Source organism: Anomaloglossus baeobatrachus, chromosome 1, assembly GCF_048569485.1.
Source record: "Anomaloglossus baeobatrachus isolate aAnoBae1 chromosome 1, aAnoBae1.hap1, whole genome shotgun sequence".
In the NCBI taxonomy this organism is placed as follows: domain Eukaryota; kingdom Metazoa; phylum Chordata; class Amphibia; order Anura; family Aromobatidae; genus Anomaloglossus; species Anomaloglossus baeobatrachus.
The window spans coordinates 411170418-411195853 of NC_134353.1; the positions used below are offsets into that span (position 1 = coordinate 411170418).

The following is a 25436-nucleotide window of genomic DNA, read 5'->3' on the forward strand; positions in this document are numbered from 1 at the left end:
GCAATCCGATATTTTCTCACATTGCACTCATCCGATTTATACGCTCGTGTGAGCGTGACCTTATACTTTTTCTCTGTTCCTTTCCTGGTTTTGGCTGCAAATACTGATGTAAGAAACTTGTAAAATACTGAACATGGCCTAAAAGACACATTCACTCTGCTGAAAAGTGTCATATTACTACTGTAATTCCCTTCAGCAACGAGACCTTTGACCCAGGGCAGTGTGTCCATACGTCTGCTGGTCCCATCACTTTTAGGTGAGTCACGGAGCTTTTGTTTTCACCATTTGTTTTCACCATTTGTTTGCTTTTATTCCTTGACACTTATTTTTACATTCTAGAATGACGTGAAGTGGGTGGATTGATACTAAAGACTGAAAAGACCATGTAAAAACTGCTTAATTTTTGCTGTGCGCGATGATGGAGGAGGGGGGCCAATGCCACCGCTGACACAGGGGGCTTGATGTCAGCGGCAGTACCAGGTCATATAGCGGCCGCGTGGTCTGCGCCAGAACTGCGCAGCTCCTCTCTGACATAAAGGAGCTGGCTGCTGATCTGCAGAGCGGGCCCCTAAGTTTCCGGGCTCGTTCGCAGTCGCGACCTTTGCGACCGCGGTAGTTACGCCCCTGCATACACTTGAATGGATGCAACTGATACGGCTCTCGCAGAAAATCGCAGCATGCTGCGATTTTTTCCTCAGTCTGTTTAGAGCTGAGAAAAAAATCACAGATCTGAGCTACAGCATTGTCTATCATGGGACCGAGTGCAATCCGATATTTTCTCACATTGCACTCATCCGATTTATACGCTCGTGTGAGCGTGACCTTATACTTTTTCTCTGTTCCTTTCCTGGTTTTGGCTGCAAATACTGATGTAAGAAACTTGTAAAATACTGAACATGGCCTAAAAGACACATTCACTCTGCTGAAAAGTGTCATATTACTACCGTAATTCCCTTCAGCAACGAGACCTTTGACCCAGGGCAGTGTGTCCATACGTCTGCTGGTCCCATCACTTTTAGGTGAGTCACGGAGCTTTTGTTTTCACCATTTGTTTTCACCATTTGTTTGCTTTTATTCCTTGACACTTTTTTTTACATTCTAGAATGACGTGAAGTGGGTGGATTGATACTAAAGACTGAAAAGACCATGTAAAAACTGCACTGTCCATGACTGATTAGCAGGTAAATTATATTGTTATGCTAGACATAAGCTCTAGGTTACCAAAAATGTGACAAGTATGCTTGTGACCTGTAATCGTTTACAGGTCTGAAAGGGTTAATGATTGCAATGATTCACTGCTAGGTGCCTGGTATGGATGACAGTGCAGTAATTCTAGCACTGTGTACACTTCCCAAGCAGCAGAGCTCCCAGAAGAAGGCTAGCTCCGAACTCTGCGGAGTGGACCTGTTGTCTTTCCAGCCCCCATAGACACAACATGCATTGGTATGACAGGATTACACACATGAGCCGGGGTTCTGACCTACACGGGTTTAACCTTTTAATGGCTGACACAAAACATCAGGCACATTTTCTCTCTGTTGTTCAAGTTTGTGAGATCTCTCCTATTCGGTTTATATTACTACAGAGATTCCTGGATATTGATTTGTGAAGAACCCTTTGATTCCATGAATAATAATTTACATTAGAAGAGACAACCTGCTAGGGACAATGGAAAACGTGGAAGTAAAATGAAAAGGAAAATGAATGACTGAAGAGTAGACGTGAAATACAAGGTATGTTATTTCCTGTTATTAGATTTGTTATTTCCTATTATTAGACTTATTTCCTATTATTAGATTTATTTCCTATTATTAGATTTGTTATTTCCTACTCCCACTCACAATCTGATTTCAATATTTGAAACTCCTTTTTCACAGTATGTCGGGAAGCCGTCACCAGATTTTTCATGTGTAAACTAAGACTTGCGCCTTTAGCATCATCTGTGCTGCATTCCATAAAGGTGTATATTATCCCCTGACTCCCCTTGTATAAGGCTCCAAAAACCATTTTATATTCTCCCGCACTCTATGTAAATCCGGACGATCCGTTCTGATGGGCATCCTTGGTGTGGTGTCTATCCCTCCTCTTCGCTGCTGATTTCCATCCTCTTGCTTTGATTAATGTGGATGACACCTCCTGCGTCACACACATAGCCAGGCGAAATCTCATGTCTACGCAGAAACATCGTCAGCTCATGCATGTACACTTATGTTTTAGACTCTGCCTGCAGTATGGCAGAGCAAAGTGCGCATGCGGATGTCTTGGCTCAGTCGCAATGATTTGCCCAGCGACGTGGATTACCGATGCGCACTTATGTTTAAGGCTCTGCCGGCAGCAGCACAGACCAAAGTGCGGATGCGCGAGTCAGCGATGTCTCTGCACAGATGTTAGATTTTGCCCAGCTATATGGATGACACAGGATGCATATGTAGCACCCAGGGGGCAGGGGTTTGTCAGGCACGGGGTGTCTCGTATCTGCGTTACTCGTCAAAGGGCGGGTGTGATGATCTGGGATGTCGCGGTGGCCTGCCCGGCTTCGTGCCCTGAGGTGTACACCAATTAGGAGGTTGGATTATGGGGGCAGTAGTAGGATGAATGTCGTGACGCCACCTGTGGCATGTGGCCAGGAACTAGCTGCCGCTGCTTTCGCTGTTCTCCGGGGCAGATGGTAGTAGCAGCTGGAGATGGTATCGCTCCCCACAGGTGAAGCGGGCCCCGGGGAGGATGATAAGGGGAGTAGTGATGGCGTTTGGCACCGAGGCGGAGGGCGGCGGCACTGGTAATCAAGAGTCAGTAGCTGCGGTTCCAGGTGTCTTTACTTACTCTTTGTGCCGCTCGCCCGGATAGTACTGGTCACCCGCTGTGATTGGCTCCGTCGAACCCGAATTCCTTAAGAGGTCAGTCCGGTGTGGTGCTCGGTGAGTCCCTTCCTCCTAGTGCCGTGTGTGTTGGATCCCCGTGGCTTAAAGCTACTTGGGGACCCCAGTTCATCTCGAGTAGTACTCTTGTCCTTATTTGCAGGTACCGCGGCTCCGCAGTGGGGCCTGGCGCTGTCCGTGGCCCCAGATCCTATCTGGCACTGTGCTTTTGGGCTCTTTGTGGCCAAGGAAGCTTGAAAACTCCCTGTCCCGGCAGATTTTGGAAAACAAACTTGGAGAATGATATTCCCTAGGGTCCTGCACCCTGAGTGTGGCGCCGGTTTTGAGGGAGCAATGAAGCTCTCCCTTCGGCAACTGCATGAACTCCTGTGTCTCACCAGAGCACCGATGAGGCACATCTTCTCCTTTCCTCTTCTGCTGGGGAACGCTGTTAACTGTTGTGTTGGCTCCTAACTCCCCCTTGTGGCTGCTCCTCCCACAGGTCCCTGTCACTGGTGGGTGGTGCCCCCCAAGTTTGAAGGCAACCTTAAGACCCTACCCTAGCCCGGTCCCCATTGGGGAGGGCAACCTGGTTGTGTATTTGAGTGTGTAAGTGGTGAAACCGGTACCAACCTCCTCCAGATCCGGGTGCAGCATTACACCTTAAATCAGGTACAATACTATGTGGGAACAGAAGCCTCAGGGGCACACATAGTCCATGTCAATCAAAGCAAGAGGATGGCGATTAGCAGTGGAGAGCACGAATAGATGCCAATCTAAGGACATGGTCATGATTAAGGACACCTGGTCTACTCATGCTGTGATTATGGACTTTTTCTGTTTTTAATGTTTTTCAATAAAAAGTCATGTTTTAATCTTCAATTAGCAGTTGCTGGATCCTTTCCATTTTTTGCCGATCTAAGGACACCCATCAAATAGGACCATACAATTTACATAGAGCACAAAAGAATGTAAAAGGATTTTGGAGAGTTTACAAGGGGAGTCAGGGAATAATATACGGTACATCATTATGGAATGCAACACAATCGCTGCTGAAGGTGCTAGTTAGTTCACATATGAAAAAAACTAGAAAAGTTCCCTTAAAAGTGTGGGAAGGAAATATAAACACTGTACGGATGTTGCTTGTGGTCAGATTTGCACCCATAGCACCAGCATTTCATACAAATTTGCTAACCACAAAGCTGTTGTTTCTCTTTTTTGTCAGCATTTTTTCCCTCTGGGTCTGTGGTTTAAGCATTTTTAAAGTGGTGTTGGGCCTCAATTTTTCCGGTACGTGTGCTATCTGTTATTTTTATGGATAGATCATAGACCCAATACAATCAATGGGCCTTTTTTATGTTCTTTTTTTGTGGACCAGTTACAAAGAAGGAGACATGTCCTATGATGAACTTAAGGAAGTCAAGGGCCTGGGCAAAAAAATTGGATAGCACATGGATACAAAAAGGTTTCTAATAACTGAATTATGACTCAAAACTGGATCTAACACCATGAAAGAAACATGTATGGGGGAAAAAATGATGTGTAAAGCTATCCTCACTGTTTTGAGATGAAATAGTCAATAAACATGTACATTCATAATCTTTCTGAATTTTTACTTAAAGTGTTTGAATGTAGTTTTCTGCAGGCTTCCATAGGGTATTAGTTGGATTTTTGTTTGAATATATTTTGTCCTACAAAAGTGGTGTTTCTGTATGACAGGTTAGACCTGGTGCAAAACTTGTGCCTGCTTTAGAAAAGTTGTCATACATTGTGAAACAATTAAAACCTATATTACAACATCATAGTCTGTCTCATAACCGTATTGAAAAGTCAAATCAGTATCGATTATATCTACCGTATATTTCGGACTATAAGACGCACCAGACCATAAGACGCACCCTGGTTTTAGAGGAGGAAAATAGGAAAATAACATTTTAAGCAAAAATGTGCTCATGACACTGTTATGGGGTGAGGATCTGCTGCTGACACTGTTATGGGGGTAATGTCCCCAAATTCTCTACTAAGGTACCCCATCCTGGTCCTGCCTTGTATATGATCCCCATCTTTGTATATATGTCCCTCATCCTGGTATAGCCCCAATCCTGATAAATACCCCCATCCTGATAAATACCCCCATCCTGATAAATACCCCTGTCCTGCTATATACCCCCATCCTGGTATATGCCCTCATCTTGCTATATACCCCATCCTGCTATATGGCCTGTATCCTATGGCAAAGAAAAAAAAAACGTTTATACTCCTTTCCTCACTCCCTGCAGCATCGATCATCTTCCTCTCTGTCAGCAGCAACGCCGCTGACCTGTGTGGAGCCGTTCCCTGCAGCATCGCGATGTCCTCCTGTCTGCCGGCTCGCTGATGTGTGTGGAGACTAGTGGTGTGCACAGGGATGATGTCATCCCTGTGCTCACCGTTCTCTACACAATCAGCTGGCCGGCAGACAGGAGGACATCGCGATGCTGCAGGGAACGGTGAGTATACCGTACTTATTCACTACCCCCCGAGCTGATGATGATGTGCATGGGGCAGTGATTATAGCCGCACATGATCACTCCAGGCTGTAGTTGCCAGGGGTGATCACGCGGGCCTCTTTACTATGTGTGCCCCCACCGCCCATCATTCCGCCCACCTTTCAGCACTGGTTTCAGTGCTGAGAGATGATGGCCGGAAGGATGGTCATGCATATGAAATGAGCGGGCCCACGTGGTCACGGCAGGTGCTGCTACAGCCTGCTTCTGCCACCGATGACCCGCTCCACCGCAGCACCCTCATTCCCCGCAGCTGTACATTCAGACTATAAGATGCACCCCCCACTTTCCCCAAACATTTGGGGGGAAAAAGTGCGTCTTATAGTCCGAAAAATACGATATGTGTCCAGAGCTTAAATATTAATGACTTATCCCTAGATCAGTAGGTCTGCGCCCCATGCGTCCCCACCGATCAGCTGAAATCTTCTCCAACAGCAGACAAACAGAATTATTGTATGGAGCAGAACACCGCAGTTTTATCCAATGTTTAGTCGTTGTCGAGTACTTCAGTTTATTTCCTATCTATTTCATAGTGTTGTCACAACTGTATTGTAATAATAGTTATTTCTGTTTTGAATTACAACCATATGCAAAAAAGAAAAAAAAACACATACGAGATACATTTTTTTTAACACGTCAATGACGTATTGATTGTAACTGAATGTTGCTAATTCTGATGTATATAAGTAATGGATTGTTTCAAGCGGTTTTGACTTGTGGTGAAGTTGTCTTTTGTCCTAAAAAGTATACACTACAAGATTATAAATATAATCAGTCATGGCCGAAAGTTTTTTAGCAACAATTTTGGAAAGGTGCCAATAATTTTGTCTGCCCTCTTTTGGGGAATTTGTGTTAAATGATGTCCAATTTGCCTTTCATCCTCAGTTTTGGATATTGTTCTATAAAATTAAGTATTTCTGCCAGAAAATTATTACAATTACATGTTTTGTTATGCACATATTTATTTCCTTACTGTGTATTGGAAAAACACAAAAAAAAACTGAGGATAAAAGGCAAATTGGACATCATTTAACACAAAATCCCCAAAATAGGCCAGACAAAATTATTGGCACCTTTCCAAAATTGTTGCTAAACAACTTTGTTTCAAGCATGTGATGCGCATTCAAACTCATCTGTGGCAAGTAACAGATGTGGGTAATATGAAAATGACACCTGAAACCGGATAAGGGGAGAAGTTAACTCAATGTTTGCATTGTGTCTGTGTGTACCACACTAAGCCTGGGGAACAAAAAGAGAAGAAGGAGATTGAAAACCAAAATTGTTTAAAAATACCAGCAATCTCAAGGTTATAAGTCCAGCTGCAGAGATCTTGGTGTTCCTTTGTCCACAGTATGCAACATAATCAAGAAGTTTACGACTCATGGCACTGTAGCTAATCTCCCTGGACGTCGACAGAAGAGAAAAATTGATGAATGGTTGCAATCTAGATCAGAGGTCTCAAACATGCGGCCCGCGGGCTGCATGCAGCCCCTGAGGCTGATTGTTGCGGCCCGCAGACCCTGTGACAATTGCGGCTCTATGCTGAGGGTCGGCGCCAGCATGAACCTTACTGCATTTGAATCCATCTGCGGTGCCCCGCAAGGAGCTGTCAGTTCTATCCCAGTTGCTCCTGCTGTCTGCCAATCAGATGCAAAAAGGTGATGTCATACAGCGACGTCACTTCCTTGCATCTGATTGGCAGGCAGCAGCCATTGGTCCAGACACAGCTCCTCTGCGCGGCACTGCAAATGAATTCAAATGCAGTGAAATTCCTGCCAGCGCCGACCCTAAGCATAGAGCCGCGATCATCACGGGCCGCGACAAGCAGGTAAGGTATGTGCTCAAGATCAGAACCCGCTGCGTCCTGGGTACAGCGGGTCCTGATCGGCGGGGCCACAAGTCTCCTCCTTAGGAGACCGCAGCTGCCCGTGCCTGCGATCAGGGGTTCGGGCCGCTGCCGTCTCCTCGCTGTGCTCTGCCTAGGGAGGACGCTTCCGACTCCGCAGCATAAATTCACATACTGCGGCCTCTGGAAGCCGCACCGCAGTTCCGTGTTCACTGTGGGCCTTACATGCACAGTGGGCATGGGGTTTTTAGAAACCCCATGCCCACTGTGCGTTTACCCTACATAGCAGGGTTTTGGACACAGCTGAAGCATGCTGCATCCAAAACTCTGCAAGTACTGATCGTCGGCACGCAGGGAACGAAGGAAAAGTGAGGAGAATTTTTTTTTTTGTTTGCGTATTACTAAAGGATGGACACAATACTACAGGGATGGGCAGAATACTGCAGGGATGGACAGAATACTACAGGGATGGCCACAATACTACAGGAATGGCCACAATACTACAGGGCTGGCCACAATACTACAGGAATGGCCACAATACTACAGGGATGGCCACAATACTACAGGGATGGCCACAATACTACAGGGATGGACAAAATACTACAGGGATGGCCACAATGCAACAGGGATGGGCTGAATACTACAGAGATGGGCTGAATGCTACAGGGATGGCCACAATACTACAAGGGTGGGCAGAATATTATAGGGATGGGCAGAATACTACAGGGATGGCCACAATACTACAAGGGTGGGCAGAATACTACAGGGATGGGCAGAATACTACAGGGATGGCCACAATACTACAGGGATGGCCACAATACTACAGGGATGGCCACAATACTACAGGGATGGCCACAATACTACAGGGTTGGCCACAATACTACAGGGATGGGCAGAATACTACAGGGATGGCCACAATACTACAGGGATGGGCAGAATACTACAGGGATGGCCACAATACTACAGGGATGGCCACAATACTACATGGATGGGCAGAATACTACAGGGATGGCCACAATAGTACAGGGATGGGCTGAATACTACAAAGATGGCCACAATACTACAGGGATGGACTGAATGCTACAGGGATGGAAACAATACTACAGGGATGGGCTGAATACTACAGGGATGGGCTGAATACTACAGGGATGGCCACAATATTACAGTAATGGGCTGAATACTACAGGGATGGCCACAATACTACAGGGATGGGCTGAATGCTACAGGGATGGCCACAATTCCTCAAGGATGGGCACAATATTACAATAATGGGCTGAATACTACAGAGATGGCCACAATACTACAAGGGTGGGCAGAGTATTACAGGGATGGGCAGAATACTACAGAGCACAATACTACAGAGCACAATACTACAAGGATGGGCAGAATACTACAGGGCTGGCCACAATACTACAGGGCTGGCCACAATACTACAGGGCTGGCCACAATACTACAGGGCTGGCCACATTACTACAGGGATGGGCTGAATACTACAGGGATGGGCAGAATACTACAGGAATGGCCACAATACTACAGGGATGGGCTGAATACTACAGGGATGGCCACAATACTACGGGGATGGCGACAATACTACGGGGATGGCCACAATACTACGGGGATGGCCACAATACTACGGGGATGGCCACAATACTAAGGGAATGGGCACAATACTAAGGGAATGGGCAGAATACTACAGAGCACAATACTACAAGGATGAGCACAATAGTACAAGGATGGGCACAATACTACAAGGATGGGCACAATACTACAAGGATGGGCACAATATTACTGGGCACAAAACTACAGGGCACAAGGATGGGCACTATTCTACTAGGCACATACTACAAGGATGGGCACCTTACTTATTTTTTTTTTACATTAAAAATGCTTTTCTGTATATAAACTTAACAAAAAAAAGTGCACGTTTGTTATAATAAACAAGCGAAAAAATGTTTAAAAAAGTGATCCAAGATGTATAGAAAAAAAAACATGGATTCATTAAAAATGTTCACTTTGTCCTGCAAATAATGCGCCCCCCCTCAATTTTTTTTTTCTATATGCGGCCCATGCACCCAGCTGAGTTTGAGACCCCTGATCTAGATGGTGTATAAGCAGCCTTAATAAAGTTCCAAAAAAATTCAAGATGTCCTACAGGCTCAGGGTGCATCAGTGTCAGGTGAAAGTATCCGACATTTTAATGAAATTAAACATTATGGTTGGAGACCCAGGAGGTCCCCACTGCTGGCACAGAGACATAAAAAAAGCTACATTGCAGTTTGCCAAAATGTATGTGAGTGAGCCAAAATCCTTCTGAGAAATCGTCTTGGGAAGAGTTGAGATAGAGCTTTTTGGTAAAACACATCATTCTATTTGCCGAAAATGTAATGAGGCCCACAAAGAAAAGAACACAGTACCTACAGTCAAATATAGTGAGGTTCAAAGATATTTTGGGATTGTTTTGCTGCCTCTGGCATTGGGCGCCTTGTCTGTGTGCAAGGCATCATGTAGTCTGAATATTACGAAAGGATTTTGGATTATAATGTAGGGACCAGCGTCAGAAAGCTTGTTTTGCATCCTAGGTCATGGGTCTTCCTACAGGAAAATGACCCCACACAACACCAATAAACAGATAGAAACAAAGCACTGGAGAGTTCTGAAATGGCCAGCAATGAGTCTGGATCTAAATCCTATTGAACACCTATGGAGAGATCTTAAAATTCCTGTTGGGAGAAGGCAAATATGAGAGACCTGGAAAAGTTTTCAAAAGAAGAGTGGCCCAAAATTCCAGTTGAGAGGTGTAAGAAGCTTGTTGATGGTTATAGGGAGTGATTGATTGCAGTTATTTATTCCAAAGGGTGTGCAACCAAAAGTTAAAGAGGTTGTCCACTACATTGTCTATCTTTAAGATAGGTTATCAATGTCTGATCGGCCGGGGTCCGACACCTGGCACCCCTAATTAGCAGCTGCTATCGGTGCCAGCAGTGGCAGCAGGTGGTTTGAAATGCTCAGTTTTATAGCTGCCCCATCTTCTGATAGCGTCCAGGTACTTAACATCCACCTCCTATTGATTTGAATGAGATACAGATGTGCAGTACCTGGCCGCGGCTGTTAATGGGGCAAATCTGGAACTCAGCATTTCTGGTTGCCTGCAGCCATTGCCAGCACCAAGATCAACTGATCGGCGGGTATGTGGGGTGTCAAACCCTGACTGATTCAGACGTGGATTACCTATCCTAAGGTACTTGCTAATGTTATTATTACACCTACAGTATTACAAATTAGGTTAGGATGTTGAAGATGGGAATACCCCTTTAAGAAGCGCCTTGTTATTTCTTAAATGTTTTTTTTTCTGGAATGTTAATCTTATTTTGTTTTCTTTTTTTAGCACTTTTAGAATATCATTTACTTGGACTCATCTGAAGACGGCTTGAAACATGAGTGATTATATGCCATGATTTTATCAGAGCAGATTCTGGCCTCGCACATTCTAAGTACATTGGACTATTCTGATGTCAGGAATTGTAATATATAGATCTATTTTACTGAAAGTGAATGGACTAGCATATGGGTTTACATTTTTCTATCCCAAGAAGGATTTGGCATGAAGCATAATGTCATGTTTTAGATGGTCTTGAACTGAGTCGCAAGCCTGAAGATGTTATGTTCAAAGAAGAAGAAAGCCAGTCTTAAGCATTCTACAACTATAGCTGTCCCTTCTATGAAAGGTCATGGTTACCTTGATTACACTATTGAAAACCATTCTTCAAAAGCTTTTGAAAAGATGGATGAACTTCGAAAGAACAATCAGCTTTGTGATGTCCTTCTAAAAGTTATTTATAATGGGCAGGAAGAACACTTTCCTGTACATAAGATTGTCCTAGCATCTAGCAGCTCATTTTTCAGAGCTATGTTTACCAATAACTTTCGTGAGTGCTATGCCAAGGAAGTCACCATCAAAGACATATGTCCCATAGTAATGCAAAGGCTAATAGAATTTGCCTATACATCAAGGATAACAGTAGGAGAAAAGTGTGTCTTACATGTGCTCTTAGCTGCAATGAGATACCAAATGGAGGATGTGGCAAAGGCTTGCAGTGACTTTCTCATGAAGCATCTAGAACCCAGTAATGTCATTGGAATCTCCAACTTTGCTGCACAAATAGGATGTACAGAGTTGCATCACACAGGAAGAGACTACATCAATATGCACTTCAGTGAGGTAACTGTCTCTGTAGAAATGATTTATATGGTAAATAAGTGAAAGTAATGCATCCCTATCCCTTAAAACTTAGAGTCACCATGTAACATAGTTCTCCTAAAGGGGTATTACAGCTTTCTTTAATACTTATTCATTGTATAACTCATAGTTACATAATTCCACAATATATTTTCAGAATCAAATCCTCATAGTGTTCATTTGTCATTGTGTACCGCCCCGCGCTCGGCTGCAGCCGAGCCGTTCGAATCTGGGCTTGTTGGTGGGTGGCTCGAGCACCTCCGGACCCGGGGTCACTTCGCTCTGAATGGGTGCTGGCGCTACTTAGGGGGGTGGTAGGTAGGTATACGGCCGGAGCCGTGTTTGAGTTTGTGACGCCACCCACGGGATGTGGTGGTGTAGACACCACCGCTGCAGTTATGGGGCACCCGGGGGAGATGGTTAAGCAGCAAGATGTTAACCCCTCCGTGGGCAAGGATGATGGCCCCAGGACCCGTTGGGGAGAGTAGCTGGGCGGTGCGCGGCCGGATGGCACTGTCGTACTCACTGTCATTGACACACACAAGTCTCTGGTAAACAAAGTTGATGGTGGTCGGTGCCCGCAGCTGGCTGCATCTGGTCCCCCACCCGGTAAGGTGGTCTTTGCCTTTCTCCTGCACCGTGTAGTGTATGTGTAGACTGCCTGCGCTTCAGCGACGGGAGTCCGCTCCGCGGCTGTGTATATGTCGGGAGAGCCCGTTTGCCCGCAGACGCTGGCCCGTGGGATCTCTCTGCCTGTGCGGTGGCTTTCTATCCCCCTCGGTAGGCTGTTGTCTTCGGTCGGGACTTGGGTAGGAAAGGACCTATAGTCCAGACCGCAATCAGTGAATTAACTCAGTCCAGTGGATTCTGGACCTTGTTTCAGGGTCTGAGTACCCCCCTGTGTGCTCCAGTTTTCAGTCGGTTCCCCGGGTCGGTACCGGCGGGCCACTACCCTGTCCCGGTCTACCACGGTTTCACCGAGCCATCTTCCCAGCTCCTGCAGGCTAGGCCACCGTATGCCTCCTAGCCAAGGTACCATGGCTCCTACCATGGCACCTGTCAGTTAGTTGCAGACCTGACACACAGGCCTGCCTCCACTCAGCTTCACTCTCTGACTAGACTCCAACTGAACTGACTTGTGTTTCCTGCCTCAGGCACTCCGAACTCCTCGGTGGACGTGGCCAACTGCCTGGCTCTGCCCCCCTGGTGTGTCCATCAAGCTCTGAGGGAGGTGACTAGGGTTTATGGTTTGGCTGGAGTTCCCTTATGTGGGACTGGTGTTGTGCGGGGCGCTATCTGTGACTACCTGGCTAGTCCAGGGCGTCACAATTGCATAGAGTTGGTCTCTGTTTCGTCACTTGATGATCACTGATGTATACAACTTTTTCTCGACACTGCTCTGATTTTTGTACTGTACATGTACCAATCTGTGCAAATGTATGATCATCACATGAACAGGATAGATTTTCATCAACGGACTAAACAATGAGGAGTGCTAAATGTCAAAAATGATTTAATCAATCAAAAATTTTATTTAGAAGTATCAATGGGCTTCCAAAGCAAAGCTTAAATGGAGCTCCCTCTCTACAGTGACCACCATCCATTCAGATCATACTTGTTAACCTCAGGCCCATGGGTCAAATCTGTCCTGCAGTGTAATTATATTTGGCTTGTGAGGAACTAGCCAATATCTACTAGAGCTGACACAACCTAGTAGACAGTACATGCTAATACTACAAAGACATACCCACGTCCTCCTAATCTATCACAATCTGCCAATATGGCCACACCAATGGCGGTGAACATCCCTGTACATGCCTCCAGCACCTCACGTCACTCCCTTGATGACATGGCACTGCAAGCAGTTTCATCCCCAAAACATGTCGCAACCCCAGAGTGACACACTAGGACTTCTCAGTGCTGTACCTGGGGGTTCAGAAAGATTGCTGGGTCAGTTTAATCAGATAGCAGAGTTTCAGCACTGAAGACGTGGCCAGACGTCTGCTGGACTCTTAGTAAGTAACTTGAGGACACTGAGAACTTACTATGAATATGATGTGTTCTATGCGCTTTTACTGTACATATAGCTGCAGCTGATGATCAGATGTCATTGCTGCCACATGTATAGGTAGTGCCCTCAAACACCATATCCAATACATGTCTATGGCATCACATGGCAATTTAGGATATTACATGGCTGCAAGAACAACACTGCCCATTGTGATCAACAGCCTCTGAAAACAGGGCATCTGATCAGACAAGGGTCTCTTTCTAATTGGTTAGAGGGGGGTCTCAGGTGTCTTAAGCTGGTGTCACACACAGCGACAACGACGTCGCTGCTACGTCACCATTTTCTGTGACGTTGCAGCGACGTCTTGTCGCTGTCGCTGTGTGTGACATCCAGCAACGACCTGGCCCCTGCTGTGAGGTCGCCGGTCGTTGCTGAATGTCCAGCTTCATTTTTTGGTCGTCACTCTCCCGCTGTGACACACACATCGCTGTGTGTGATAGCGAGAGAGCGACGAAATGAAGCGAGCAGGGAGCAGGAGCCGGCGTCTGGCAGCTGCGGTAAGCTGTAACCAGCGTAAACATCGGGTAACCAAGGGAAGACCTTTCCCTGGTTACCCGATATTTACCTTCGTTACCAGCCTCCCCTCTTGCTGCCAGTGTCGGCTCCTGCTCTGTGCACATGTGGCTGCAATACACATCGGGTTAATTAACCCGATGTATACTGTAGCAAGGAGAGCAAGGAGCCAGCATTAAGCAGTGTGCGCGGCTCCCTGCTCTCTGCACTGTGACATGTAGCTGCAGTACACATCTGGTTAATTAACCCGATGTGTACTGTACCTAGGAGAGCAAGGAGCCAGCGCTAAGCGCGGCTCCCTGCTCTCTGCACATGTAGCACAGCGACGTTATGATCGCTGCTTCTGCTGTGTTTGACAGCTAAGCAGCGATCATAACAGCGACTTACAAGGTCGCTGTTACGTCACCGAAAATGGTGACGTAACAGCGACGTCGTTGTCGCTGTCGCTTAGTGTGAACCCAGCTTTAGTACTAGACCTGATATTGGGATTAGAAATCCACAGATGTTCTCTCTCTCCTTTGATTAAAATGAACTTTGTTTATGGGACAACCCCTGCTTGTAAGTTTAAAGAAGTTGTCTGTCCACAAAATCCAAACACTTTTTTAAGCTAATCTATGCTGTATTGTCATCTAAAACACCCCTATATTATTTTTTGTTGTTTCTAACTTTTGTTTCTCTTGAATTATCCCTTTATTCTCTGCAACCACTTTATTTACCTACAGCTCAACCAAACATGACATCTTCCTGTGCTTGATTGCCAAACCTCAAAAGTCAGAAATGGCACCACCCAGCCTCAATGTTCAGCCCCGCCCTCTGCTTGCCCTCTGTCCACCCTCTGCAGTAATCTACCCCAGCATCTTATAGATAAATGAGTATTATGTAATGAAAACTATATATAGCACACACGCGCAGACACACATATATTCAGACACACATATACACACATATACTGTACATACACAAACACATACGTGTATACACACTTGGAGCTATATAATGTTGTATATATATTATCCCCCCGCAGTCTCTCTTCTCTCCCCTGTGATCACTCATCTCCCATTTGTGGTCTCTCTGTAAGATCTGTTAACATTTACATATATAGGCTAGAAGACTGTGGACTTTTCCTTGTTATGCTGCCACCTACTGTCAAAACAAAGAACAGCGGGCACAAACCCCTGCTGCTTGATTTACTTGGTACAGTCCTGAACAGGATGTGCAGAGGAGCTAGTTTGGTTTGGTAGCTGTTTTTATGCAGAGAAGTGTGTGTCCGGACGTGCGGAAGAAGGCAAGGCCGCATTCTGCCCTGCTGAACAAGGTCCAAGTACCTGAGTGTTGCGTGACATCTCCCCAAGACACAGATCCAAGAAAGGCTGGATGTGGAGCGAGGAGCCAGACAGCACGGGCAAATTACAGATCCGGGACAAAGACTGAACTTTAGAGGTGTCTGCCAGCGGAATACGGGCCCCAACGGTGACGAGGTACCCCACGCTGAAACCTGCAGTTAAGTGTGCACACTACTTTAGTTAGGGACAGATAGGAAAAGACTCTGCACTGTGTTATACGAGTAAGATAACAAGGACTCTGCGGTTTTTTTGTTTAATAAGGATTTTTGTGTTTTGCTTTTGGGAGTACAATCTGAGGCTTCCTATCCTTGACAAGCTATTCAAAGTAGTTGTATGTATATTGCATTATCTCTACTGCTGTGCTCCTTTCCCGCATTTTTGCTACACCTGTGTTGTGCAATATGTTATTAAATTTGCATTGATTAACCCCCGTGGTTCCGTGCAGTCCTTGCGTATCCCGTTACCTGCAGGTTATTACATTTGGCGTAGTCGGCAGGATACGCAGGCTGGTACGGAACAATGGACGGACAGGGGGGTGTCGCTGATGGAGGTGTTCTAATACAACCTGATGGGGGAATACCAGCAAGGCAGCTGTCCCTGGGGGCTATGCTGACCCATATACCAAAATTTACTGGCAGCAATGTACCTCTCCATGACTGGGCGCAGAGAGTGAGGGGCATGTTGAGAGTAGCAGGAGTGACTGCAGAAAATCAAGGGGAGATATTGTTGATTGCCCTTGAAGGCCATGCTCAAGAGACCATTTTATTGCGCCCTGAGAGTGAACGAAAGACGTTAGAGCAGGTGGTGAAGATTCTTGAGAGAGTGTATGGCGGGAAACCAGAAGCAGGAGATTTACAGGCGCAACTGTTCTACAGGCTGCAGGGTGAAGAAGAAGGTCTGCCACAGTATGCAAATGCACTCCAGAGAATAATGAGACAAATGCTTACAGCAGAGCCAGAGCTAGCACAAACCCCCAGTTATGCTGACCGTACCCTACGAGATCAATTCCTCCGTGGGTTACATAACCCCAAGATCAAAGGTGCCCTCCGTGAACGGCTCAGGGTAGAAAAAAAACTAACTTTCCAGCAGATATTGGAAGAAGCAGTCTCCCGCGCACAAACTGAAAATTGCGACCCGCAGAACGCCTGGGGTGAAGTTTGTATGCATAAGGTAGTCCCGGGTGAGAAAAACCGAGAACCGAGCCAGCTTGAGGCTAAAGTGGATCAGTTACAAGAGACTGTTACTGCTCTACAAGAGTTGCTGAAGAATATGCAAGCCCCAGCGTCAGAAGTAAGAACTACAGCACCGCGGCCAAATACCCGCACGCATACCTATCAAGAAGAGAGGGGACAGATAGAGCAGAGACGATCAAGACCCGCTGGAGACTACCAGTGTTTGAACTGTGGAAATCGGAATCATTTATTCCGACACTGTCCGGAGAGGAAGACGTCTCAAGAAAGACCGCCGTTAAACTAGTGCCTCCCTCCATGGATGGGCACATGGCGGGGAGACCAACTGAGCTTAGAGAAAACCAACGCCCTGAAGATATAGCAGCCTGCACGCCGACGATCATGGCCGAATTTGAAGGGAAAGAAGTAAGATGCCTGATGGATACTGGGTCCCAAGTGACCACCATGCCAGAACAGTTCTTCTACCAACATTTTGGACAAACTGTATCCATTGACAAAGGGGCACATATCAAACTGAGGGCTGCAAACAATCTTCCCATTCCGGTTGTAGGGGTCGTGTGGATGGACATACGTGCCTGTGGCCAGAACTTAGGCAAAAAAGGGATTGTGTTAACGAAGGGCCGGTACGACAGAGAGGTGCCAGCTATCGTGGGCATGAACGTCCTGAAAGAATTAGACCAGTTGCTCTTCAACAAGGGGGGCTGTGATTACTGGAAGACAACAGTTGCTAACAGGCCCGCCCAAAAGGTCTTCCAACACCTTATCCGTGCCCCAGGACTGTGGAAGAATGGTGGGAGCCGCTACCCGGTGGGGAGGGTTCGAGTCCCAAGACAGACAACAATTACTCTACCTCCAAATCGTGAGACAGTCCTCACCTTGCCAGTCGGGGCCCACCGTACACTCGAGGGGATGGAGGTGTTGGTGGAGTCTTACCGTGGTGAAGAGAACGGAGACGAACCGTTGGTGGCTCGCACTTTAGCAACAGTAAGAAATGGAAGGGTCCCTTTCCGTTGCGTGAACACCGGTGAACAGGCCTACACCTTGACCTCGGGAGTTGTTCTGGCCCATGTCTACCTGGCGCCTGAAGAGGTGGCGGCTGCAGAATCGATTGAATTGCAGCCCATGGCAGGGGAAGCCTTGACTTGGGCTGTTTCTATGGAAAGAAAAGAGAAACCCACTGATCAATGGAACAGTTGCGTCATCTTAGGGCAGATGGGAGTGGACCTGAGCCCCTTCGCTTCGGAGCAAGCCCAAGCCATAGAGGACTTTATTTGGGAGAATCAAGCCACGTTCTCCCGTCACGCAGAAGATTTCGGCTGTACTGACAAGATTCAGCACGAAATACCCACAGGAGATGCCCCACCGATCAGGGAAAGGTACAGACAAATACCCCCAAAGTGCTACCAAGAGGTAAAAGAGCTTTTGGCGCAGATGCTGAAGAGCGGGGTGGTAAGAGAAAGTCAGAGTCCATGGGCTGCCCCAATCGTGCTGGTCAAGAAAAGGATGGGTCTACCCGCTTCTGTGTTGACTACCGCAAGCTTAATGGATACACGGTTCGTGATTCCTACCCTCTGCCCCGGATAGAGGAGTCCCTGTCGGCGTTGGGAAAGGCACGTTACTTCTCCTCCTTCGATCTGGCTAGCGGATATTGGCAGGTCCCTGTGGCAGAGAAAGACAAGGCCAAGACCGCATTTATTGTACCCATGGGACTCTTCGAGTTCAATCGCATGCCGTTTGGACTAAATAATGCCCCAGGAACTTTTCAGCGCCTCATGGAAAGTTGCCTTGGAGACATGAACTTCGAGGCCACATTGATTTACCTGGACGACATAGTAGTGTATTCTGCAACTTTTGAGAAACATCTAGAAAACCTGGGCCAAGTGTTTCAGCGGTTACGGGCCCATGGGCTTAAACTAAAACCAAAAAAATGCCGGATCTTTCAGGAAGAGATTGAATATCTCGGACACAAAATGTCAGAAGCCGGCGTACAGCCCTCCGATGGGAAAGTGAGAGCAGTGCTACAATGGCCCACACCCAGCACAGTGCGAGAGGTTCGAGCTTTCCTGGGGCTAGCCGGATATTACCGTCGCTTTATCAAAGATCTCGCGAAGGAGGCAGAACCTTTGCACGAATTGCTCCGAGGGACTGCGAAAGGACCAAAAGCACAGAAAATTTGCTGGGGACCAAGACAAGCAGAAGCCTTACACCGATTGAAAGAGGCCTTGGTTAGCGCCCCTGTGCTTGCCTATGCAGACTATAACCTCCCCTTTCGGTTGTATACAGACGCGAGCCTCTACGGCCTGGGTGCAGTACTGGCCCAGGTACAGAATGGTACTGAACGGGTGATTGCATATGGAAGTCGGACGTTGCGAGAAGCCGAGGCAATCCCGAGAATTACAGTTCCTTTCGGCTGGAGTTACTGGCACTAGTATGGGCAATAACCGAAAGGTTCTCGGAATATCTCACGGGAGCCCAAATTGAAGTCTATACGGATAATAATCCCCTGGCTCACATCTCCACCGCCAAACTGGGAGCAATGGAACAGAGGTGGCTGGCACGACTCTCCAGATACAATTATCATGTGCAGTACTGCTCTAAGCATGAAAATCAGAATGCGGATGCCCTTTCTCGTGTTACCACCGAAGCCCCAGTGGGGGAGAGAGATGAACAGTTGGAGGAAGACGAAATTCCGGACTTCAGTAAATTCACCGCTCAAGTGGTAGAGGCTCGTATGCTGGAAATTACGTCGGGCACGACATCACGCCTGCTTGGCCAAACCAGAGAGGAATGGGTGAAAATCCAGTCATCTGACCCAGATCTGCTTCAAGTGAAAGAGTGGGTGATCCAGCAGCGCAAGTCTAGAAAGCAAATACGGGCCACGCTGTCGCACGTGGCCCTCCAGATTCTCAGCCAGTGGGATAAGCTGTCGGTGCAAGAAGGGATGCTGTATCGGAAGGTGCACCTAGCTACAGAGTTGGAAGTACGGTGGCAAGTAGTGATACCCCAGAAGATGGCAGTACCACTGGCCCGAGAGGCGCATGAGAAGGGAGCCCATTTCGGACCGGACAAGACTTACCAGTGGTTGCAAAGAATAGTATACTGTCCTCAGATGCTTCGGGCAGTAGAGAAGGCCTGTAAACTGTGCCGTTGGTGCGAGTTAAGTAAGGCTCCCCCACAGCAAGCACCAGTACAGACTATTGTAACCAAAGAGCCGTTGGAAGTACTCATGATCGATTATCTGAAGATTGGCCACTCCCACCGGGGCTATCAGTTCTGCCTTGTGATGACAGATCATTTCTCCAAATTTGAGGTGGTGACGCCCACCAGAGATCAGACAGCTGAATCAGCTGCTCGAGCAATCAGTGATGACTTTATCCGGGTGTACGGCTGCCCCAAAAGAATACATTCCGACCAAGGGGCTTGCTTTCAGGGCAGTGTCATGAGAGAGCTGCAAAGGATTTACGGAATGTAGAAGTCAAGGACTACGCCTTATCATCCGCAGGGCAACGGAGCCTGCGAGAGATTTAACCGGACCCTCCTACAAATGCTACGCACGTTGGAAGATGATCGTAAGAATCACTGGCCCGGCTATCTCGCAGAACTCGTGTGGGCGTACAATAATCGTGTCCACTCCACCACTGGGTACACCCCATACGTACTACTGTTTGGAAGAGCCGGAAGAGGCATTGAAGAGCTCAACCTGGCTCCCCCCGAGATCAGCGAAGGTCAGAGCGTAGGTTCCTGGGTTGACTGTCGCCGTCGACGGCTGGAGACTATCCATCGAATTGTCACCAAGCGGCTGCAAGAAAAGACACACCCGCAGCGGAAACCTGTGTGTGAAACCCCGTTCGTGCCAGGAGACCGAGTACTAGTTGCAGAGAAACACCCGAGACACAAGTTGAGTGAGCGCTGGAAAACGGAGCCGTACATTGTGATCAGAAGAATCTCTCCCCACGGATCAGTATACGAAGTGAGAGGTGAGCGAAGAGGCGACACCCTCATCCTGCATCGTAATATGCTGGGGCCCTGCTATTCAGAAGACAGGACCAGACAAACTACCTCGGAGACGGTGCCCGTGCCCGTTCCTGTTACCGTCGAAGAGGGCTCTGACGATGAAGAATGGTGGCGGGCCACGACCAACCCATCAGACTGGGAGAGATCCACACCCCCATCCATTCAAGACACAGGTGCCACCCCTGCAGAGCAGGAGTCACCAATCGCCAGCGATGGGGACGAGAATCCTGTACTCCCTGATACGGCGCCGACGTATGGTGACTTAGCCGTAGTACGACGCCGGACTGAGCGGGCTAACGCTGGTATTCCCCCTGATCGGTACTTGGCAGATGAATTTGTGTGTTCTGTCACTGGATCCTGTTTTAAGACATTGGCTCCCAAGCACCAGGTTGTGAAGCAGGGCAGGAGTTGCCACCGTGTGCCCCTGTGCAGAGCGCCTCAGGAGAGTATCGGCCGGGACGGCCGAGGTTAAAGAGGGGGGGAAATGTAAGATCTGTTAACATTTACATATATAGGTTAGAAGACTGTGAACTTTTCCTTGTTATGCTGCCACCTACTGTCAAAACAAAGAACAGCGGGCACAAACCCCTGCTGCTTGATTTACTTGGTACAGTCCTGAACAGGATGTGCAGAGGAGCTAGTTTGGTTTGGTAGCTGTTTTTATGCAGAGAAGTGTGTGTCCGGACGTGCGGAAGAAGGCAAGGCCGCATTCTGCCCTGCTGAACAAGGTCCAAGTACCTGAGTGTTGCGTGACATCTCCCCAAGACACAGATCCAAGAAAGGCTGGATGTGGAGCGAGGAGCCAGACAGCACGGGCAAATTACAGATCCGGGACAAAGACTGAACTTTAGAGGTGTCTGCCGGCGGAATACGGGCCCCAACGGTGACGAGGTACCCCACGCTGAAACCTGCAGTTAAGTGTGCACACTACTTTAGTTAGGGACAGATAGGAAAAGACTCTGCACTGTGTTATACGAGTAAGATAACAAGGACTCTGCGTTTTTTTTGTTTAATAAGGATTTTTGTGTTTTGCTTTTGGGAGTACAATCTGAGGCTTCCTATCCTTGACAAGCTATTCAAAGTAGTTGTATGTATATTGCATTATCTCTACTGCTGTGCTCCTTTCCCGCATTTTTCCTCCACCTGTGTTGTGCAATATGTTATTAAATTTGCATTGATTAACCCCCGTGGTTCCGTGCAGTCCTTGCGTATCCCGTTACCTGCAGGTTATTACATCTCCCCCCTGCGCTGTCTCCTCTGCCTCCCAGCAATGTCTCCTCTCCCCCGTGCTTTCTCTTCTCCCCTGCGCTGTGATGAGCGCAGTGTCATTACAGCTGAGCAGTGTCCCAATGATGCAGAGATCAGTGCTGCTGACTGTTAAGTGACAGGTGACATCCCTGGTCTCTGCTCCCGACAGCATTCCAAAGCAAGAAGCATAGGACGCTGCACTCATCACATAGTGCAGAGAGACAATGCACAAGAGGAAAGCACAAGTGGGAGTGGGGAGACAGTTACCCATGCCTCATACATTATAATAGGCTGGGGACACCACCTGGTAAACAGTTCTGACGGTGTCCCCGACAGCTTGTGGGTCCCCTTGTTTGTCCAGGATCCCGGCAGCTATATCTCAGGGGAGAAGACAGTGCATGCACAGATATCAGCTCACAGGGAGTGGGGGAGAGTACGGAATGTGGAGAGGGGGTGCGGGCTGTGTCGCACTGTACCTGGTTGGTAGCAGGTCGGCAACATGATGTCGGCTGTGATGACAATCAACAAGGTCTGCCCCTGTCAACATGACATTACAAGAAGCAGCAAAATCCTGGCAGGAGTGGTCACATGACCGCTCTAAGCCGGGGAGAGGAGCCGACAGCAGGGCAGGTAGGTAGACTGTATCTATCTACCTGCCCCTATGTATCCCAATAGTGAAAAAATAAGCCAGATAACCCCTTTAACAAAGTCCTATGAGTCAAAGCCAAAAGTGGATCCTGGAGGACATGTAAGTCCTTCCTTTAAAATCCAATTGAGGCTTTGGCATAAAAAGTTACAAAAAATACCTCTAGATTTGCCATAAAAACTGTACTCTTTTCCTAGGAAACATTGTGCATGAAAAACTTTAAAATGATTTTGATTATTGCATGTATAATGAACATACATTTTTCTTTTCCACTTCAGGTTATAAAGGAGGACGAGTTTTTAAATCTTTCTCATTGTGAACTATTGGACTTGGTCAGTCAAGAAAGTCTGAATGTCCTCTGCGAGACAGAAGTGTACAACGCCTGTGTACGATGGATGCAGTGGGATTTGAAAAGCAGAGCCCAATATTTTAATGCCCTGCTAAATGCCGTTCATCTTTATGCTCTACCACCAAAGTTCCTGGCAGTTCAGCTAAAGCAATGTCCCATTCTGAACAAGGAAAATTCATGCAGGATGTATCTGTCTAAGATTTTCCAAGAAATGTCTTTACACAAGCCCCTGCCACCAGCAAAAGTACGAGGCAACCAACTAATTTATGTTGCTGGTGGCTACCTTCATAACTCACTGAATTCTATGAATGCCTTTAACCCACAGACTGGAGAGTGGATTAAGCTCGGAAACATGCTAGAACCAAGAAGTGGTCTTGGAGCTTGTATCGTCAGTGGTTTGTTCTATACTGTGGGTGGAAGGAATCATTCATCAACAGACAATACAGACTCAAATTCTTTAGCTTGTTTCAATCCATTAAATAATCAATGGACATCAAAAACATCAATGAATGTTCCCAGAAATCGTGTTGGAGTAGCAGAAATTGATGGTGCCATTTACGCAGTGGGAGGATCATCTGGATCTGATCATCACAAAAGTGTTGAAAGGTAAATAGCTTCACAGCTTGTGCAATATGTAGTCTAGTATTGTATGTTTGGAAACCTATACAAATCTTCAAAAAGTATGTCTGAAATAGAAATTATTGCTGGATTTCATAGGTAATTGTGCCATGTTATAGTTAAATGATTTTGTGAAAATTGAGGAGAGATTTAATATATACCCGGTATTATCAGAAAAAGAATATGGCAGTCGTTCAATGGAGGACTAACAATAAAAGAAATGTGGTACTATGATTCCAAAATACTGCATATGTCCAGTATAACTTATATATGGTAAGTTTGCCAAAGTGCATAAGGGACAGTCATCCTTTAGGCTATGTGCACACGTTGCTTTTTTTTCAGCGCGGAAAAAAACGCACCCTCTGGCAGAGGGGAGAATTGTAAACAATGCTTTTTGAGAAAAACGCATCGAAAACGCATGCGTTTTTCATGCGTTTTTCATGCGTTTTTTTAGGTGCGTTTTTTAAGACTTGTCAGTGTTAATAAAGTTGGTTGAACACAGACCTTTGGAAAAAAAACCTGTGATGTCATTTCCTTCTTCTCCACATTCTGTTTGGATAAATGGGAGGGCTTGGAATGGAAGGAGCACCATTTGTATTTTGGAAAAGTTGAAATAAACTTTGCGCACCATGTCACATTAGCAGGGCCCCTTGGGTACCTATACGTCAGAAAACCCCCACAAGTGACCCCATTTTGGAATCTGCACCCCTCAAGGATTTTATTCAGGAGTATATTAAGCATTTTGAATCCACAGCTACTTCACCCAAAATGTTGCTGTAGCAACAATATTCTCACTTTTAGGCTATGTGGCTGTGATCCAGCGACACGGCGTCTAGTACACAGTGTCAGCCTTCCTGCAGAGATGTGAGTGTTGTCCACGGGAGAACGCAGCTGCCCATGCCCACGATTTGGGTTCAGGCTGCTGTGGACTTTAGCTCTATTCTACCTGCAGAGAGCACTCTCGTCTCCACAGCATAAATTGACATGCTGAGGCTCGGGAAGCCACGCCACCGGTCAGTTTATGCTGCGGAGAAAAGAAGCACAGTGGGCATGGGATCTCCAAAAATCCTTCCACTGTGCTTCTACTGCACAACGCAGCGTTATGGACGCAGGGATAACACTCAGTGCCCAAACCACTGCAAAACCTGATTGTGGGCGCACAGCCAAAGAAGCGTCAATGGATGAATGGATGTCAAATATATATAACGTCCCACCCCCGCCTGCATATTCTAAGCTGGCACCTTTAGTACCTTTCATGTGGCACTAAAGGGTGCCTAGCATAGTATTTATCAAAAAAAAAAAAAAAACAATGAAAAAAATGGCGTGGGGTCCCCCCTATTTTTGATAGCCAAGGTATAGCAGACAGCTGTAGCCTGCAAACCACAGCTTGCAGCTTCATCTTGTCTGGTGATCAATTTGGAGGGCTCCCCAGGCTTTTTTTTTTATTTATAAATAAAGAATTAAAAAAAAAATAAGCTGACAGCTGGGGTCTGGTATTCTCAGGGTGGGAAGAGCCATGGTTATTGGACTCTTCCAAACCTAAAAATAGAAGGCCGCAGCCGCCCCAGAAGTGGCGCATCCATTAGATTCGCCAATACTGGCGCTTCGCCCCAACTCATCCCGCGCCCTGGTGCGTTGGCAAACAGGGTAATAAATGGGGTTGATACCAGATGTGTAATGTCACCTGGCATCAAGCCCAGCAATTAGTGATGTCACGGCGTCTATCAGATACCAGACATAACTAATTGACAGTAAACAAAAGCAAAAAAAATGACAAAAAAATTTTTATCAGAAAAAACACTCCCCAAGTCATACCCTCGTTCACCAATTTAATCAAAAAATTTTAAAAAAATGGGTCCGCAGAAATCCATTTGGACGTCCCACGTCAGCTCTGGACCTTCTAGAATATGGGGGCACGTTCAGGGAACGTATCCCCCATTTTCTAGGAGGGCAGACC

At 46.9% G+C, this 25436-nt stretch overlaps 1 protein-coding gene across 2 annotated transcripts in view; it reads left to right on the plus strand.

Moving 5' to 3' along the window:
- The first annotated feature begins 1334 nt into the window (after positions 1-1334).
- LOC142316036 (kelch-like ECH-associated protein 1A) overlaps positions 1335-25436 on the plus strand; it is a 42184-nt gene continuing 18082 nt past the window's right edge. The window contains exons 1-4 of one of the 2 annotated variants that reach the window (XM_075352594.1): positions 1335-1443; positions 1586-1733; positions 10636-11469; positions 22791-23467. In XM_075352594.1, coding sequence (XP_075208709.1) covers positions 10906-11469; positions 22791-23467 — 1241 coding nt within the window. In that variant the 5' untranslated portion in view covers positions 1335-1443; positions 1586-1733; positions 10636-10905. Of the gene's footprint in view, positions 1734-10635; positions 11470-22790; positions 23468-25436 lie in introns of both variants that reach the window. The other variant, XM_075352593.1, reaches the window with a different exon arrangement.